This window comes from Miniopterus natalensis, chromosome 2, assembly GCF_054644295.1.
Source record: "Miniopterus natalensis isolate mMinNat1 chromosome 2, mMinNat1.hap1, whole genome shotgun sequence".
Taxonomy (NCBI): domain Eukaryota; kingdom Metazoa; phylum Chordata; class Mammalia; order Chiroptera; family Miniopteridae; genus Miniopterus; species Miniopterus natalensis.
This window is the reverse complement of record NC_142082.1, coordinates 51,127,824-51,146,433: the sequence shown is the minus strand read 5'-3', so window position 1 is coordinate 51,146,433 and position 18,610 is coordinate 51,127,824. Positions and strand designations below refer to the sequence as shown.

Genomic DNA, 18,610 nt, shown 5'->3' with positions numbered 1-18,610 from the left:
ACTCTCAATGAACTAAGGGGAAGAGTAGATGAACTCAGTGAGAACATCAACAAAGAGACAGGAAACATAAAAATGAAGATAAAAATCATAAAAAAAGAGCCATTAAAAAATTAAGACTGCAATAACTGAAATAAAGAATACATTATAGAGAATCAACAGTAGAGTAAGATGAAGCAGAGGACTGAATTAGCGACTTGGAAGAGAGCAGAAGACACCTAATCAAAACAGCAAAAAGAAAAAAAAAAAATCCAGCCCAGCCGGGCATGGCTCAGCAGTTGTGCATTGACCTAGGATCAACTGTAGTTGGATTGTAGTTGGATTCCCGGTCAGGGCACATGCCCAGGTTATGGGCTCGATCCCTAGTCCCCCGAGTAGGTGCAGGAGGCAGCTGATCAATGACGATTCTCTCATCATCGATGTTTATATCTCTCTCTCCCCCTCTCCCTTCTTCTCTGAAATCAATAAAGATATATTTAAAAAAAGAAAAAAAAGAAAAAGGAAAAAAGAATAAAAAAAAAATGAAGATAGTCTAAGGAGCCTCTGGGATAACGTCAAGTGCACCAATATTCACATCATGGGAGTGCCAGGAGGAGAAGAGAGAGAGCATGGAATTGAAAACCTATTTGAAAAAAATGACAGAAAATTCCCCTAACCTGGTGAAGGAAATAGATATACAAGTCCAGGAAGCGCAGAGAGCCCAAACAAGAGGAACCCAAAGAGGCCCATACCAAGACACATTATAAATAAAATGCCGAAGTTTAAAGACAAAGAGAGAATCTTAAAAGCAACAAGAGAAAAGCAGTTACTATCTACAAGGGTGCTCCCATAAGACTGTCAGCTAATTTCTCAATAGAAACTTTGCAGGCCAGAAAGGATTGGCATGAAATATTCAAAGTGATGAAAAGCAAGGACCTGCAACCAAGATTACGATACCCAGCACAGCGATTATTTAAAATTAAAGGCCACATAAAGAGGTTCCCAGACAAGATGGAGCTAAAGGAGTTCATCATCACCAAACCAGTATTATAAGAAATGTTAAAGGGTTGTCTTTAAGAAGAAAATAAAAAGATAAAAAAAATCAAATAAAATGGCAATCAATACATATCTATCAATAACTGCTTTAAATGCAAATGGATTAAATGCTCCAATCAAAAGACATAGGTGGCTGAATGGATAAGAAAACAAGACCCTTAAAAATGCTGTCTACAAGTGACTAATTTCAGAGATCAAAGATACACACAGACTGAAAGTAAAGGGATGGAAAAAGATATTTAAGAAAACTGGAAACAAACAAACATAATCTGGAGTAGCAAAAAACACACAAAAAACCAAAAGCTGGAGTAGCAATACTTAAATGAGACAAAACAGACTTTAAAATCAAGGCTATACAGGAGAAAAAAAAGGACCCAGCAATTTCACTTCTGGGTATTTATACAAAGAAACCCAAAACACTAAAGAGAAAAAGCATACGCATCCATATGTTCACTGTAGCATTATCTGTAACAGCCAAGACATTGAAGCAATCTAACTGTCCGTCGACAGATGAATAAAGAAAAAGTGGCGCATATATACAATGGAATATGACTCAACCATAAAAAAGAATGAAATCTTGCCATCCGCAACAACATGGATGGACCTAGAGGGTATTGTGCTGAGTGAAATAAGTCAGAAAGAGAAAGACAAATACCTGATGATTTACTCATATGTGGAATCTAAAAACAAAATAAAGGAACAAGCAGAAGAAAAAAGGACTCATAAATACAGAGAAAATTTTGACAGTTGCCAGATGGGGGAGGGTAGGGGTTTGGTGAAAAAGATGAAGGGCTTACAAAGTACAAATTGGTAGTTATAGAACAGTCATGGGGATGTAAAGTACAGCATAGGGAATATAGTCAATAACATTGTAATGACTATGTACGGTGTCAGATGGGTATTAGATTTACTGGGGTGATCACTTTATAAGTTATATAAATGTCAAATCACTGGGTTGTACACCTGAAACTAATACTATTGTATGTCAACTGTAACTGAAAAATAAAAAAATATTTTTTAAAAAACAACAGATTTGCTAAGGCATGTTGAAACACTGAAAGTAGAAATTATCTTACAAACAATACTCAGAAATATAATTTCAGGAATTATAAAAAAAGCATTTTATTGTTTGTATGTTTGCTCATTAGCAAAGACCACTTGATCACTAGGCAATCACAAAGTTACAATTTATATACCATTTGGCTCTTTATCAGGTAGTATCATTCTGAGGTTTAAAGTTTCTTATGTTCCTTTTGGACTCTACTTTTGTGGTTGGCAGGAACAGCTAATCAAAAATAGGGCCTTTACAGAAATAGGAAGGGTAGGTTAAATGAAAGTAACTGTATTACTTAAGTAATTGAGGGGGTATCCTAGAACTGTGCAATGTCTGTAATGTTTACTGTTCTCACTAAAGCCATTTTAGGGAGTTAGAGACGCTGTCTACATAAAATTAAGTGCAGCTGGCAAATATGTCCCATTAAATAACCATTATCTTTAGTTGGGATTAAGCTAGATCAATATTTGAACTGATATAATGCCCTAAAAATATTAAAAATCCTTCTTATATTTAAAACAAGAAGTTTAAAGGTATACAGTATAATTCTTAAACTTATATACACTGCCACCATTAAAAGCTTTAAACTTTAAATGTAATAAAAAAAGAAAAAAGCTTCATATTTTAAAATATTCTATTTTAAATTATAGCCACTATTTTTATACATGCTATTTTGGTTTAATCTTTAAGCAACTATATTCACCCTAAATAAATTAACAGAAGTGTATTTGCCCATGAACCTTGCAGTAAATCACTGAACAATTTTACTCGCTAAGTATTGAGATACTATAGAATGCTAACTATTCTGATTTCTTTTACAAATTGTGCTTCCTTTAAAGAATTTTTGTTACTCCTTTATTTCCTATGTGACTTTCTCTTTTCCTAAATAGTACTTACAGAAATTTTCTAGATATGGTTTCTAAATGAGAGATCAATCTGATATGGATTTTGAGTATAATGCATAAGAAGTTTAGTGTAAAGGGGGATAGAGTAGGAGAAGCAAATATATAGAAGAAAAAAGGGGAGTACAGAAAAATACACAGGTGATGTGGGCAAAAAAAAACCCAATAGGAAGACAGCAAAAGATAAAAGCATAAAGCCTGACTTTGAAATGTAAGATATAAACAACCCAGATACCAAAATGGAGTAATCAACAATAAAAGGTGCCAGGAAGCAAACAAGAGAAAATACAACTAAAGAAACACTACAAGCATAACCCTATGAACATTAAAATGTTATGCTGACCTGGAAAATGGTTATTACAATGCAGTCACATGAATAAGGAACTTATTGTGGGCTCAAAGACTGGATTTAACAACTCACTACATATACTTAGTGAATAATACATTTGCCCCTCAACATATTAATGTGTATTGTATTGTGATAAAAATTCTTTCCTCAAGAGTCGTGTGTGTGTGTGTGTCATTATCAGTATTACTTTATTCTCCATTCGGGTTTTTTCCTTTTAATTTGCTTTATGTATTCCATAGACTAATTCATAGTGGGCATGAAATCATTTTGATGGGGCATTATCTTCCTTAAAAAAGTAAAATATAAGAGAAAATACCATAGTGCAGCATACTGTGTAAATATGTATTATATATATTGTATGTAATTAAGAATATATAACATTCCAGCCTATATATTTGAAAGCCATTGGTAAAGCCTGATTTTTGTTTAGTGTCGGGTTCAAATACTTTTCCATAGAGTTTTATTTACTGGTCTTAAGACGTGAACTATATGGCTCTTGTCTTTTTTACTATGAGTCAGGTGAAAGGTTCCACTGGCACAGTGTTTCTTCATAGTACAAATCAAAGAATGTACTAAGTAGTTAGTTCTACTAAAAGTAATATTGAGGTAAAATTATCTGCTCTGTAATTAAAAGCGATTTTGGGGACTAATCAACACTAAGCTACAAACAATCAAGTCACTTCGTAATACAGTAACTTTGAGGTGTGGGGCAGCTACAGACTGCCTATACAAATTTTCATTCAATATTGATTTTTCTCAGAACTATAACAGAAGTTTTAAATGAGATATTTACATTAATAGATATCACAAAGGATTTTACTTTATATATTACGATATGTTCTAAATGTCTTTATTAATTAATGACCCAGGGAAGAGGTATCCAAAGAACTACACTCACCAATACAGCACATGACTATTTACATTTTTGCACTCTTTTACAATCCAAATTCATTTATTTCTAATTTAATAAATATCATTATTATATTTTCAATGTTGTTGCAGTAGTACAGAATGGTTAGAATGTATTTGAGTTTTAAAAATATATATGCAAAATTTTAAAATGTATTCTTTTATTGATTTATTCAATCACTGTGTATTGAGGGCCTTCCTTCTACGTGCTTAGCGCACTATATTATGGACACTCTCTATCCTTCTTTTGCACCATTATAGCACCTAGCAAAATGTAAAAAACAAACATTTAACTTGGAAAATCAGATACTAATAATATAAACGAGTCATTTAAACAATTTTTTGGCTTCCTCCATTACATATATGTAAAGTGGGTCCTCTAGATACCTGCCATTTCTGAAATTTTATTAGTTACCATCAGTGCCTAGATGCCCACTTCTTTAACTTTGATAGAATTACCTTCATATTGGGAACATGGACCACATCCCCATACTGGTCTTTTGTTTGAACAGTTATAGTGGTAGGCCAGCCACAACGAATATCATCCTTATTCAGGATCAAAGATGTTTTCTGAGGATCAGCATAGGAATCTGGCTGAAGCCACCTAGCAGTAATGAAAAAAAAACAAGCAAGCAAACAAACAAAAAAACACATTCACCAATATCTTCAATGATTAACATGAAATTAAACCAAACGAATAAAACTTGTATCAAAATGCCAAAACAATGTCTTCATTTCTGATTCAGTGATAATCACTGTGTTTTCCTAGGAAATTGTTAATGATGAATTCACTTAAAAATATGCCAAAGCATATGAAATAGAATTCTGAGGTTTACAAATAGAAATTTTTAATTCAGAAAACTTGAAATTTTAAGTACGGTTGATTTAAAATAACCAAGGGAATGAATTTAGAGCAAGTATAATTTGAAATTTCAAGTACACTAATTTTTACTAAGGAAGGCCAGCCTTAACTTGTCAGCCTAATAACCAGAGAAAAAGCAGCTTCTCTGTAAAAGCAGGGACAAAAATGGAATTCTGCTTGCTTGAGAGTAGTTAGGTTAAAGAAGCACTGACCATCTTCTCTGTATAGAATTTCTCAACTATCCTCCCTCATTACCTTCCCTTCCATATAAATGTTGCCAATTTTCTATACTTTGTGAAAGCCATTGCTGCATTCATTTCATAATCAACATTCAAGCTACCCTGTGAGATGAGTAATAGGTAATTCTGTCATGTATAAAAACGTCCACAAAGACAGCAATGAGGCTGACTTAAAAGATTTTCTATTCTTTTCCAATCACCATTTTGGTTTTTAAAAACTAAAGAGTAATCTCTGTATTTTTAAAATTAAAACTAGAATAAAGTTAGGTTTCCATATTGCAAAATCACACAAGCCAGCATTTTTTTTTTAAGCTTAAAAAAAACAACCACAAGAAAATAAATGAGAACTCTACAACCTCAAATTATTTGATTTTAATTCTAAATTTATATTTCTATTAGTTGTAGATTTGGAAAAAAACTTACATTATTAGAATAAAATATAGTAATAAATTTAGGAGTTTAGTTAGATATTAAATATTACTATCTAAAACACAGACTTCTCAATTAAACCATGTATTTCAAATATTTTTAAAATAAAAGCTCATCTAGGAAACTTTAAAATAATCAACTAACAACTATCATATATTTAAAAAACATTTTGAAATGTTCACTACCATTTTATGTTTCAACAAGTTCAAAATACAAAAACCAGATTTTAGGCAGCATTCAACATCCTAATGACTCCCCTTGCATTTCTCTTCAGAAATGAAAACTGAGGCAAGCCCTGAAAGTAAGTAATTGTAGTACTTAAAGTGCCTTACCTTGCAAGCCTTCCACCACTTGATCCTGGAACACAAGCAATAAAATCATCCAGAAAGGACTGTTCATTGCTTTGGATTTGTAGTGGTAGGTTTCCTTCAAGTGCCTCTAATATAGTTGGTGAATGAGAAAGAGCTAAACCCTTTCCAAGAATACCAGAATGGGTTCTGCACACCTGTTGGGCAAACAAGAACATTTATATATTTTAAAATATAAAACTTTAAATACATGAAATTTTGAACTTGCAAACAATTTTTGATAGACCTGTTTGGGGAAATCATTTTCTCCCCATGCTCCAGGTGTTCCTTTGGCCTATAAAGAGAACAACTTCCAGGAGGAAAAAATATAGAAAAATAACTTTCAGTCTCTTTCCTTACACAAAAAAAGTGACTTATGAGATCTGCATGCCAATGGAAAGGTGCAACTCCTCTCATTCTAGCCCTTTCCATATTACATCCCCATTTGGCAGGGCCAGGGCTCCCTTCTGTAGGCAGCTGTGGAGGTCTCCCTTTTTTTGTCTCCCCATTATTGGCAGCTACCATGCATAGATGTGTCTACTCTCTTGGGTGGGTGGGTACCATGTTCTAGACTTGGGCAAAAAGTAGATGGAAGCTTGACTGTGGCTGTACATAAATTGCATTAGTCTGTCTAAGCCTGTCTGAAGTGAAGAAAAAGAAGCATATAAAACTGAAATTTTAGTTCTCACCTATCTGACAAGTAAAGCTATGTTTTAGAAAGACCTGCTTTAAATGCTGAAAACTCTAGAAGCTTTTAAATGACTATATAATAAATTTAAAAACAAAGGATTTTTCATAGAAAAGGATTATATTGCAGTACTATCAAATTTATACAATTTGCATCCTACAAGCTATGCAATTTCAAAAATCATGATCTTTAAAATCAAACAGATTTGAGTTTGAAGTGTGGCTTTGGACAAGTTATAGGTGTGTTCTCATGAGCTAACAAGTTACAGACCTGCCTAAATCTGTAAAATGTATAAACTGGTGACCAAATAACACCTAACTTCTGTGGTTATGAAATTTAAATTAAATGACACATATAAAATGCACACTGCATTGCCTAAGAAGTAGAAGGTGTTTAATACATGTTAGACCACCACCACAACTACCTTACATGCCAAAAAGGTGGGCAATTTGGGACTTTATTTCTTTTATTGATCAGCAGCACTATTGCGATAATAAAGATCTCTTTATATCTGGCCTAAGTGACATTTTATAAACTATAATAAGCCCTATAATGTATGAGCTTTGTGATGGTTCTCCTTAACTAGAATATTGTGTTTATTAAATGTCTGTTGAATTTTTATTTTTGTATCTTAAGGTACAAAGATTTAACTTTTTTAAAAACAAAAACAAAAGCTGGTTTCTTAACATTATGAGGACACTATGGGTCTCTATGATTAAAGCATAGTGATCAAGGTCATGGGCTTTGTCACCGAACTGCCAGAGGTCAAATTCTAGCCCAGTTGTTTATTAGATGTGTGACATCTGGGCACATTACTTATTTTCCTTGCCTCAGTTTCCTTATTTGTAAATGGAGATAAGAGTCAAATTCATAGAGTTGTTGTGAGGACTAAATTAGTTAAAAATATGCAAAGTGTTTGAAATAGTACTTGATAAAATTAAGATAAAATAAATGTTTGTTTTTATTATTACTGCTATGATCAATTTATCTCAGGAAATGCAATATAAACCACTAGTCGCAGGTATTAGAAGACCTAGATACTAGCCTTTATTTCCCAGTTAGCTGAATTCTTAGACAAGTTGCACAACTTTTCTGAACTTTGGTTAATTGCAATTGTACGTACGATACAAGAGATAATACTGACCTCAAAGTGTAACTACAAAAATAGATAATAAAGATATTGTAAACTACAGAGTGTTCTGTGGATATTATTTAAATTACTAACTAACACTTCATTATCCCTTAATCTAACGGGTCAATAAAACTTTACATGCCCATAGCTCTGCAATGCCTTCCCTAACACCCTTGGCACTTGGTAGATCTTTCTCCCAAAGGATTTACCTTTGTTAACATCCACCAAGCAAGGGCTCACATGAGTCTTTCCCATCAAGGGGAAGAAATTTAAGTTATTTATCTTTTTAACCACCAATGAATAGAATAAAGTATTTAATGAATGAGTCCTATTTTCAAGAAAAATAAGGTTGCTCTAAGTGAATATACTGGTTTTAATTAATGTGCAAACTTTATTCATACAATGTTTGGGACAATACCTGTAATGCAGCCTCTTCAAGAATTTCAAGATCTTCCTCTAATTCATTACCTGCTGTGTAAATGAGAGGTTTTACTAAAGTATATCAATACTTCATTTAACTGTCTAGTCTTTTGCATTCTTTATACTTTTTTTTCACAATTCTGATATTCCAGATTGAAAAGAACTGTCATCATTCTGGATAAATCTCAGTGGTTTACATTTTAAAATGTAATTTTCAGTGTGAATATAAGTCATAATTCTCAAAATAATATTCAAAATGCATCGAGTGATTTGTAAAAGATTTATACTATACCTATGCATATAAATGTGTAATTTTGAGTATTTACTTCTTTACAAAAAAACATGAGGAAACTGATTATTCAGAATCTGAGCCTTTTTATTTTGGTTAGCTTATAAAGAAGCTACACTTTTAGTAAACAACAGTAACTTGCAGGAAAAAAGGAGGTGGTGACTGTATCCTCTAGTCATTTTCTCCTTTACTGCTTAATGTAGAACATATTTTATTTACTGAATTTTCTTTCATAGTATAATTTACAAACTATTACTACTGAAGTAATACATGTTCAAAGGAAAGTATTCAAATTATACTAAGGTACAGAATGAATAATTCTGCCACCACCCCCCTCCCAAACATAATGTCAACAGTTTCTTATGTATTGTTCTAGGAAATTTGTTACAAATAACAAATCTATGTATGTATGTGTCAACATACCCACGGGTGTGTGTGTGTGTGTGTGTGTGTGTGTGTGTGTGTGTATTTATTTATTTATTTATACATATATAAGATAATGCTGGCAAAAATAGGACCCTCTTCTGCAACTTGCTCTTCTGTTAATATAATTTGGACATCTTTCTTGGTCAGGACATATTTTTTCATTGTTGCTTTTTAACAGCTGTATGGATGTACATTACTTCACAATGTATGGATGTACATTACTTATTTAACCAGTTTCCAATTGATACACATTTTGATTACTTCAAGGTATTACAATAACAAGCACTGTTATATTAATCTATCTTATAACATTTTTAAGCATTTGTGCAAATATGTATAAAATTGCTACATCAAAAAGTATAAGCATGTAAAATTTGAAGTTATTCACAAATTTCCTCCAAAGACATTGTACCAATTTTCCTCATATGAATAGAAAAGATATCTCATTTCCTTCCTCATATATATAACATATATACATGCGTGTTATATACATGTTACATACATGTTATATACGCTATATCTGTTTCCTCATATATATAACATATAGGTGTTATATATATATATATCAATATTAAGTAGGAACAAGGGAATTGAGAAGTGTGAAAGGGAGCAGAAGGGGAAAGTAAATAGAGAGGAAAAAAGAGTAGAGAAAGAGAAGGGAAGAAAGAAAGGGTCAAGTGGGAAAGATAGTCTCCGAGGAAAGAGATACAGATGAACTTTTGGGGATGAGCACTGGGGGGGCAAAAATAATACGTTTTATTCCCCAAATATGGTGAAATAAAATGTTAAACCATGTTTAAACACCATAGAATAAGTATTTTAAATTTTATTTTCATCTTTGCCATCTTGATTATAAATCAACTTACATATTATACAAATTTAAATCATATAAAGAGGTACCATTTCTGCCATTGCCTCATTTCTCTGTTCTGCCTCACATGAAAACTCTTCCAAAGAGCTATCTATATTCAGCCTTGATCCCCTTCCTCACTTTCCATTCTCTTTCTACTCTAAAAGGCATTATCTCTCTCATTTTACTGATATATTTCTTTTAAAAAGATTTTTAAAAATTGATTTTTAGAGAGAGAGGGAGAAGGGAGGGGGGAGAGAAGGGAGGGGGAAAGACAGGTGGGGAGAGAGAGAGAAACATCGATTCAAGAGCGGAACATTGATCTGCTGCCTCCTGCATGCTCCCTAATGGAGGTTGAGCCCACAACCCAGGCATGTGCCCTGACTGGGAAGAGAACCAGCAACCCTTCAGTGCAAAGGACGACCCAATGGAGCTTCACCAGCCAGGGCTTACTGACACATTTCTTATTGAGTATATAATTAGCAGGTTTTTCAATCTAAGGATAGATTTTATTTGACTTCTCAGCAGCATTTGAAAATCCTGTAAATATCCACTGTCTTGGTTTAACTCCTAATCCATTGGCTGTTGCTTCTTCACAGTTTTTTTGCAGTTTTCTTCTTCCTATTCTGTCCACCTTTGAAATTCTGGCAAGTTCTCAGCTTTAATCCTGGGCTCTTGTCTTTCTCATTTGCATTCTCCTCCTAGCTCACTGTTCGTATGGTCCCATGTATTTAAGTATCATCTGTGTTCAAATGACATTTTCATTGACTTGTTCCCTGAATTCCAAACAATGAGTTCAAATTGTCTACTTTATATGTCCACTAGAATAGTTAAGAAGTATCTCAAACTTTTGGTTTTATACTATACATCCAGTGCCTAAACCAGTGCCTGGCACATAGCATGTATGTGGGTAAGGAGGGGTGTGTGTGTGTGTGTGTGTGTGTGTGTGTGTGTGTGTGTGTATGAATTAATAAGACTACAGTATACTCTTCAGTCTCCATTTTAAAAATCCCAAACTACCAGTATATTAAGCAGTTATTGCTCATGAGTGTATGTGACTAGGAAATTCATTTGCTAATCTATTTTCAGAATGTTCTATAATAAGCATATTCTATTCCTAAAATAAAATAAAAAAAATTATAAACGAACATCTAGTACTTGACCAGACTTACCAATAGGAAGTGCCAGATCCTTTTTCATCAAAGCTGCTGCACAAACCCCACCAAGATTGGCTAATTCTTTTTCCAACTGAATGACTCCCTGTAGAATTGCAAAAATGTATCAGCTGCTTTAAAAAATATTTAGAAGATAATGTGAGTAATCAACAAATGTGTCTTGCATTCAAGCGTAACTTTTGAAACTGGAAGGAAGCATGTGTTAGCTAACGGTTAAATTAAGAGTAGAAGAGATTCAATATTATGTCTTATGCTGGTTATAAGGTTTTGGCCAACAGGTTCATCATCCAAAGAATTTTCATTCATTCCTTTGAGGTAACATGATCATTTTTCACCTTGATTTTATTTTATTGTATGATTTAAAACATTTAGAAGAGTTATTAAGTTGGTCTCATTGTGAAATCAGGTTCAGTTATTTATTCAGAAATGTTAACCACTTTTGAGCTGGTTTGGAACAGACGCAATCACACTAAGTCTTCAAAGGCTGGGTCATGTTACACTGACTCCATCCTCTTCATGTATTAAAAGCAGCAAAAACAAACTACTGCACACAATTAAACTACAAAATATTTTAAAGTATATACTCTAGCTTAAAATAAATTTCAGACTTCTTAAATATAGGCAGAAAATAAATTTAAGTAAATAACAGCACTTAGAAACACAATTTACCTTAACAGAATGAGATGATAATTCATTCTTACCTCATCAGGTCCAGGGCTAAACTCATATCCAATTGCAAAACATTTGAAACCATAGAAAGCAGCTTTGTCATCTTTCACATAATCTGATGCAGTCTCCAATGAAAAAAGGGCTTCATTTCCTAAGAAAAAAAGCTAACATTAAATTCAAAACCTGAAACAACTTTTATATTTTATCCATCTCAAGATAGGTAGCAAAACAAATCAGATTCTAAAAGCCTAGTCATTTTGGAAGGGTTCCTCTACCTACTTGAACAAACCTGTGCTAAAAGAACACTAGAAACAATGGAACCATCCCAAGTGAACTGTTAGATTTTTCTTTATATCAAATTTGCCTTAATCAAACATCCTACCTTTAAGTTACATGAGCAACTAATTACCTGTCAATTACTAAAGAACAATTCTCTACCCTGGTATTTGACTTTGATGTCTTCACAAATAAAACAGGTCTGACTAGAAGAAAAAAAGCCTCTGAATTCAAATTGGCTATTAGTTTGGGGGATTATAAGAATAGTTACGGTTGGTTGGTTAAAAACACAATAGACTACATATACTTTTAAAAGCTTAGTTACAAACTTTTTTTACAGAAAAACACCAGTAACAGCAGTAACAAGAGTGATCTCATTCTCTTTCTCTCACACCACACACACACACACACACGCACGCACGCACGCACACACGTATGTGTTCACGAGCACACGCAGGCACATAAAGGACTAAGAACAATAACTTGAACGTAACTCAGTAGGCTACGTGATTCACCAATTTCCTTGAAAGGAAGGTGTTCTTAGTAAGTTCTTGAGATTTACCACTTACTGGGAAAAAGTCTAATCTACTTTTCTATAGTTTGATCCCAACTATAGACAGCCACTCCTCAATATTAACTCTCTGCTTCCATTCTCTCTTCTAAAATTTGGTCACGATATGCCACCCCTTACCCAGAGTTTTCTTTGCTTCTCAACTGCAATCCAGATACATAGTAGGTCTTGAAGAAATTCTTTTAAAACTTAAATAAACATTTTCAATGATTTACCCTCACTAAACATAATGATCATAAATGCATATATTTTACCATGAAAAACAGAAGAGAAAAAATAACTTACCTGGCAACACTAAAACCATAGTAGGCCACCCAGAAGATCCTGAAAATTTCTTTAATTCTATCCAGGAATTAAGATTTTCATGAACAGATGTCAATTTTAGTCCATATCCTGAATTCTGAATAGTTCTGACTGGAATCAACAAACGGAGGACATCTTCTGATTGTGCAGTACCACACTGAGGGTCAAACTCGATGGTCATCCATCGTACACATTCTGGAAATGTTACCTGAGGTCAGCAGACAACAGGATACTTGCATTTGTTAAGAATTAGATTTTTGCTTTTTCTCTTAAAAAGAGGACGTCATACTGCACATATGATGCTTTCAACGTATTTGTAAAATAATTTTTAAGTAGGGAACTAATAGATTAATATGATCAGAAATCACGGTATTAATGTTCAATATGAACTGTGCCTACTCCCCACTTGCAATACCTATTGCTTTCTACTTAACATTGGGCTGATATTACATGAATAATATTTGTAGCCCGGCTGGCATGGCTCAGCAGTTGAACATTGACCTATGATCCAGGAGATCACGGTTCGATTTCCGGTCAGAGCACATGCTCGAGGTTGCGGGCTCGACCCCCAGTGGGAGGCATGCAGGAGGCAGGCAATCAATGATTCTCTCATCACTGATGTTTCTATCTCTCCATTCCTCTCTCTGAAATCAATAAAGACATATTTTAAAAAAATATTTGTAAATATACACTATCATTATAAAAAATATTACAAAGCTACTTAAGATCCACACACATTCAGCTATCTGATTTTTATGTGGAAAAGTTTACTTATATAATACATTTTCCATTTCAGAAAATATACATTTAAGGAATATAAGTCGACAAATTAAAATAAAATTTTACCTATAAAATATAGATATATTAATGGAATATGAAGAAATTACTAAAATGTAAGGTTTTAGTCACTTTTAGGTTATCTAGCATTCATAGTATCTATTACAAATGTTTGTTTTAATTAGCAAAAAATCTTCATATATTATGAAAATATAAACACACACACACATACACGATAAAAACCTAGATTTTTGTATTTTCGTAACCTAAAGTTTTACTATGTATACGAGTTTATAATGGCAAATAATTACATGTACTTTAAATGCCACTTTTAAGCTTCTGTCACCACCATCAAAGAGAGAATTCCTTCATGGTAGTCAAATTACAGTTAAGCAGGTCCATGTCAAATAGCAAACTATGAATTAGTTGTAGAATATAACATGAGCCTTAACAATTTCTTAAGTATACTATTAATCTAAAAAAATTTCCTAGAACTAAGGCAAACATTTTTAGTAAAGGATTTTAAAAATTCTCCATTTAAATAAAAAGTTCACCTTTGTTCATAATAACATAAAACTAAATTAAAACTCAACTGAGATACCATTTCTCTCATTCTGTTGGCAAACAGCCCAAAATTTAAACATATACTCTATTAGGGAGGCTGTGAGAAAACAGGCACTCTCTTTCATTGTTGATGGGTACGCAAAACTCTGTGTAAGGGAATTTGTCAACATCTAGCAAAAGTAAATATGCATCCACACTGAATCAGCAATCCTATGAAACACAAGGCTCCTCACTCTGTTTAACCTAGCAATCTCACTTCTAAAATTTAGTTTGAAGATATACTTCTAACAACATGAAAAAAGACTAACCCCAAACATATGCACAACTTATTCATTGCAAAATAAAATTCAAAATACTGAAAACACGCTAAATGCACACCCTCATGAGACTGAATGAATACACTGTGATACAACTTCACTGTGAAGTACTATGTACTTGTAAAAAAAAAAAGAGAATTCTCTCTTTTAATGGATATGGAGAGATTTCTATACACATTGTTAAATATAAAAAACAAACTACAAAATAGTATATATAGTGTGCTACCTATTTGAAATAAAGAAGGAAAATAAGACTACATATCCATCCATTCCACCCATCCTAATTTTTTCAAAAAGGAACACAGGAAGGATAAACCAGGATACTTACTGGAGTAAGTGAGAAGCAAAGAAGAGAAAGGGAAAGGACTTATAATTCTGAGTATATTAATCTGTAAAATTTTATTTCTGGAACCATGTTAATATTTTACATATTTTAAAAGTAAAATCAAGTCAAATAGGAAAAAAATAAAAAATATTAAGTACAAATAAAAAAATAAGCATAACCTTTATATCAAACTGATCATATAGCAACCTACACATACATCCAAAAAGAACTTCTCTAAGTAACTTTTGAATATTGTACTTTGATTATATAATGCCAGGGGGATTTATTATAAAGACAATATTATGCAAAGAAATCATTAATTTTACTTAATAGTTTCATTATTCAGAGTGACATACATTAACGAAACAGGTATGAAGAAAAGACCTCTCTGGTGTTGATTGGAACTAGTAAGGAGTGCTCAAAAACTAATGAAAATTCAGCAAAAAGACACAGAATACAACTTGAATGAAGTTTCACTGGACAAATCAAAATTTCAGCATCAAAATAAATAATGACAGCAAAGGATTATAATATTAAGCAAACAAGAATCATTAAGTCCATACTGCCATAAACACATAAAATAAGTTAATGAATAAGTTTTAAAAGTTGAAGAAATGGGAAAACTCTCCTTTGTGATAGGACCGCTGGAAGGAATAATAAAATTGAAAAACCACCATTTTGCAACCACTATAGTAATAAGGGATTTGGGTAAGAATAACCAATGGATGCTAAAACCATTGGGTGAAAATTTTTTGGGGAACAGTGTTTTTTAGTCTCTAGATGTCTACCAACACATATTTTCAAAGGAAAAAAAGAAGCTATTTTTGGTGGAGAAATTTGTCAGTTATCACCTTAATCGAGTGACTAAGCTGCTGCCCAAAATTTGTAACCTGAGTCTAAGCATTAGGAAATGATCAATCAAATCCAAATAAAAGGATAGTTTTACAAAACCACTGATTATATTCTTCAAAAATGTCAATGTCATAAAAAACAAAGACTGAGAAACTGTTTCAGATTAAAGGAGATAAAAGGGACCTGAAAACTAAGTGTAATGTATGAGTCTGATTGGATCCAAAGTCTGGGTTTTAAAAAAATGCTATTAATGCCATTGTTGGCACAACTGGCAACATGTTTAGCTTATAACATGACATAATACCACTATTTATTATCATAATAACACTACATCAACGTTAAATTCCCTAAATTTGATCATTGTATTGTGGTTATACAGAAAACTTCATTTTAAAAAAAAATAAATATATCTTTATTGATTTCAGAGAGAGGAAGGGAGAGGGGGAGAGAGAGACAGAAACATCGATGATGAGAGTTTCATTGATTGGCTGCCTCCTGCATGCCCCCAACTGGGGATTGAGGAAAACTTCATTTTTTGTTAGGAACAAGTGAGGGGTAATGATGTTTGTAGCCTACTCTAAAATGATTCAGTAATGATAAATATAGATACATAAATGCATAAATAAATAAATGTGGCAAAATGTTACCTGAAGTAGCTAAGTGAAAGGTATATGTGGGTGTTCATTCTACAAATCATATTACTTTTTTCTACAGGTTTAAAATTTTTTGAAATAAAAAGTTGAAAAATGAGAGGAATGACTACACACATATCTCAACTGCATCTGTATATGTGTCTACGCTTACACTAAAAGAAACAATGGAAAGATAAATTAAAATATTATAGTACAATAAAATGCTACCTTAGGTCACAGAAGGAGGGAACAGAAAGAAGGGACAGAGAATTCTTTGAATATACTTTGTTTTATAGATTGGACTTAAGACTATATAATTACTTAAATTATTATAAAGCAAACAAGATTTTAAAAGCAATTCCTAAAATTCTAGTATGAAATAAAAATAAAGTATATTTAATTAGTGGCATAACTGCATACAGAAGGATTAATCCTACTTATTTTAAAGTATAGTAATTGGCCATACTCACTTCCTTTAAAACAGTTATTTCTCTATTCATCCTAGTTGGGATACACCCAAAAGACAAAACAAACACGCATACACACACAAATACATGTGCGCACACACAGAGAGAATGAATAATTAAGTAATTTTTTAATTCTAATATCTCCAGTGTCATGGAGAACAGGAATTCTAGAAGTATGAGAAAGAGATTCAGGTGTAACATATAGTGGTCCTTATTAAATTTTTATTAATTTCAGAGAGAGGAAGAGAGAGAGGGAGAAAGACAGAAACATCAATGATGAGAGAGTCACTGATTGGCTGCCTCCTGCATGCCCCCTACTGGGGATCGAGCCCGAAACCCGGGCATGTGCCCTGACCAGGAATGGAACCGTTATCTCCTGGATCATAGGTCGATGCTCAACCGCTGAGCCATGCCAGCCGGGCTGTGGTCCTTATTTTGAATTAGCAACATCGGTACAAACTTATGAGGTATTTTATCTTTAAAAAACAATACATGTACACATAAATTTGTCTAGACATAAATATATACACATATATAAAAATAGTAAGTGCTTGTGTGTATAAACACATATGTTTATCTGTGAGCGAATGTACTAGTACTGGACACTATAAATATCTAGAAACAATGACCATCTCTAGAAATGAGCATCTCTAGTGACAGATATGGCTTTTAAATACCCATTATCCTTAAAAGGAACCACGGTACTTTGAAAAAATGGCTTGTTTCAGATCTGAGGCAAGATGTGTAAAATGAACCTGGAATATCTTACCCTACCAGAGAGGGAAGATGCTATGGCTAGCCACAGGGTGTCTAACGGACTCAGGAGGCAAGCTGAAGAGGCTCCTATCCAACAAAGACATATGATCCAGTTTCTTAAATAAAATTCAAGGAAACAAAAAAGGAGAGATATGGAGGGGAGCCTATATATTAAAAAAGACATAAGAGATATAACCAATCAAAATGTATGGATCTTATCTGGACTCAATTTCAAACAGTTAAAATGTGCATATTTGGTGACATGAAGGAACTGGGTTGTTAGTGTGACAATATGGTTATCTTTTATGGGCGTTCATATTTTAGAGATACATAATGAAATATCCATGAATGTGCTTTGAAACAATTTAGGAGGGGACAAAATGGGTGGGGAATAAATGAAACAGGTTAGGACAAGCATTGATAAGTAACTGTTGAATCTAGGATGATGGATAAATGAGGTGACTAATTTTGTCTTTTTATATATTTACCATATTCTACAATAAAAAGCTGAATATTTTACAAGCACATAAACTTATAATTCAATTCTCCTTAATTTACATGATACAATTTAAAAAGCAAGAAATAAGGATTTTGAATACTCCATATTTATAAATGTTTTATATGTATTTTTTACATTATGTATAATAGCGTACTTCATTTTTAAAATTTTTATTTTTGAACCCAGATGCTTTTATTTACACTTTAGAAAGCAAACAGGCTGCCCACAAAGAATGGTAAGGAAATCTGAAGAGGTTCATTTGTACTATTAAAAATGTGTAGTTCATTCATTAATCTGTATAAATAATTTTTCTGGCAACAGCAGTTAACTTTTAACCTCCCATTAATAGAGTACTTTAAATCCTACATCGGGTATATAAATTTTCAGAGCTCAGGCTACAGTGCAAATATCAGTTCAAAAAGTATGATTTTTAAGGTTTAATGGTTATATCTACCACTACTAAAATATATATTATGCAGTTTAGCATTATATACTGCAC

The 18,610-nt window shown here is 32.8% G+C and overlaps 1 protein-coding gene across 14 annotated transcripts in view; it reads right to left on the bottom strand.

Annotated features, from left to right (window-relative positions):
- MYCBP2 (MYC binding protein 2) overlaps window positions 1–18,610 on the bottom strand; it is a 256,390-nt gene that overhangs the window by 95,075 nt on the left and 142,705 nt on the right. For 10 of the 14 annotated variants that reach the window (XM_016216450.2, XM_016216454.2, XM_016216451.2 and 7 more), the window contains 6 exons: window positions 12,905–13,130; window positions 11,805–11,923; window positions 11,101–11,188; window positions 8,362–8,414; window positions 6,109–6,281; window positions 4,706–4,850 (listed from right to left, as the gene is read on the bottom strand). In XM_016216450.2, coding sequence (XP_016071936.2) covers window positions 4,706–4,850; window positions 6,109–6,281; window positions 8,362–8,414; window positions 11,101–11,188; window positions 11,805–11,923; window positions 12,905–13,130 — 804 coding nt within the window. The remainder of the gene's footprint in view (window positions 1–4,705; window positions 4,851–6,108; window positions 6,282–8,361; window positions 8,415–11,100; window positions 11,189–11,804; window positions 11,924–12,904; window positions 13,131–18,610) is intronic. The other 4 variants (XM_016216449.2, XM_016216456.2, XM_016216461.2 and 1 more) reach the window with 1 other exon arrangement.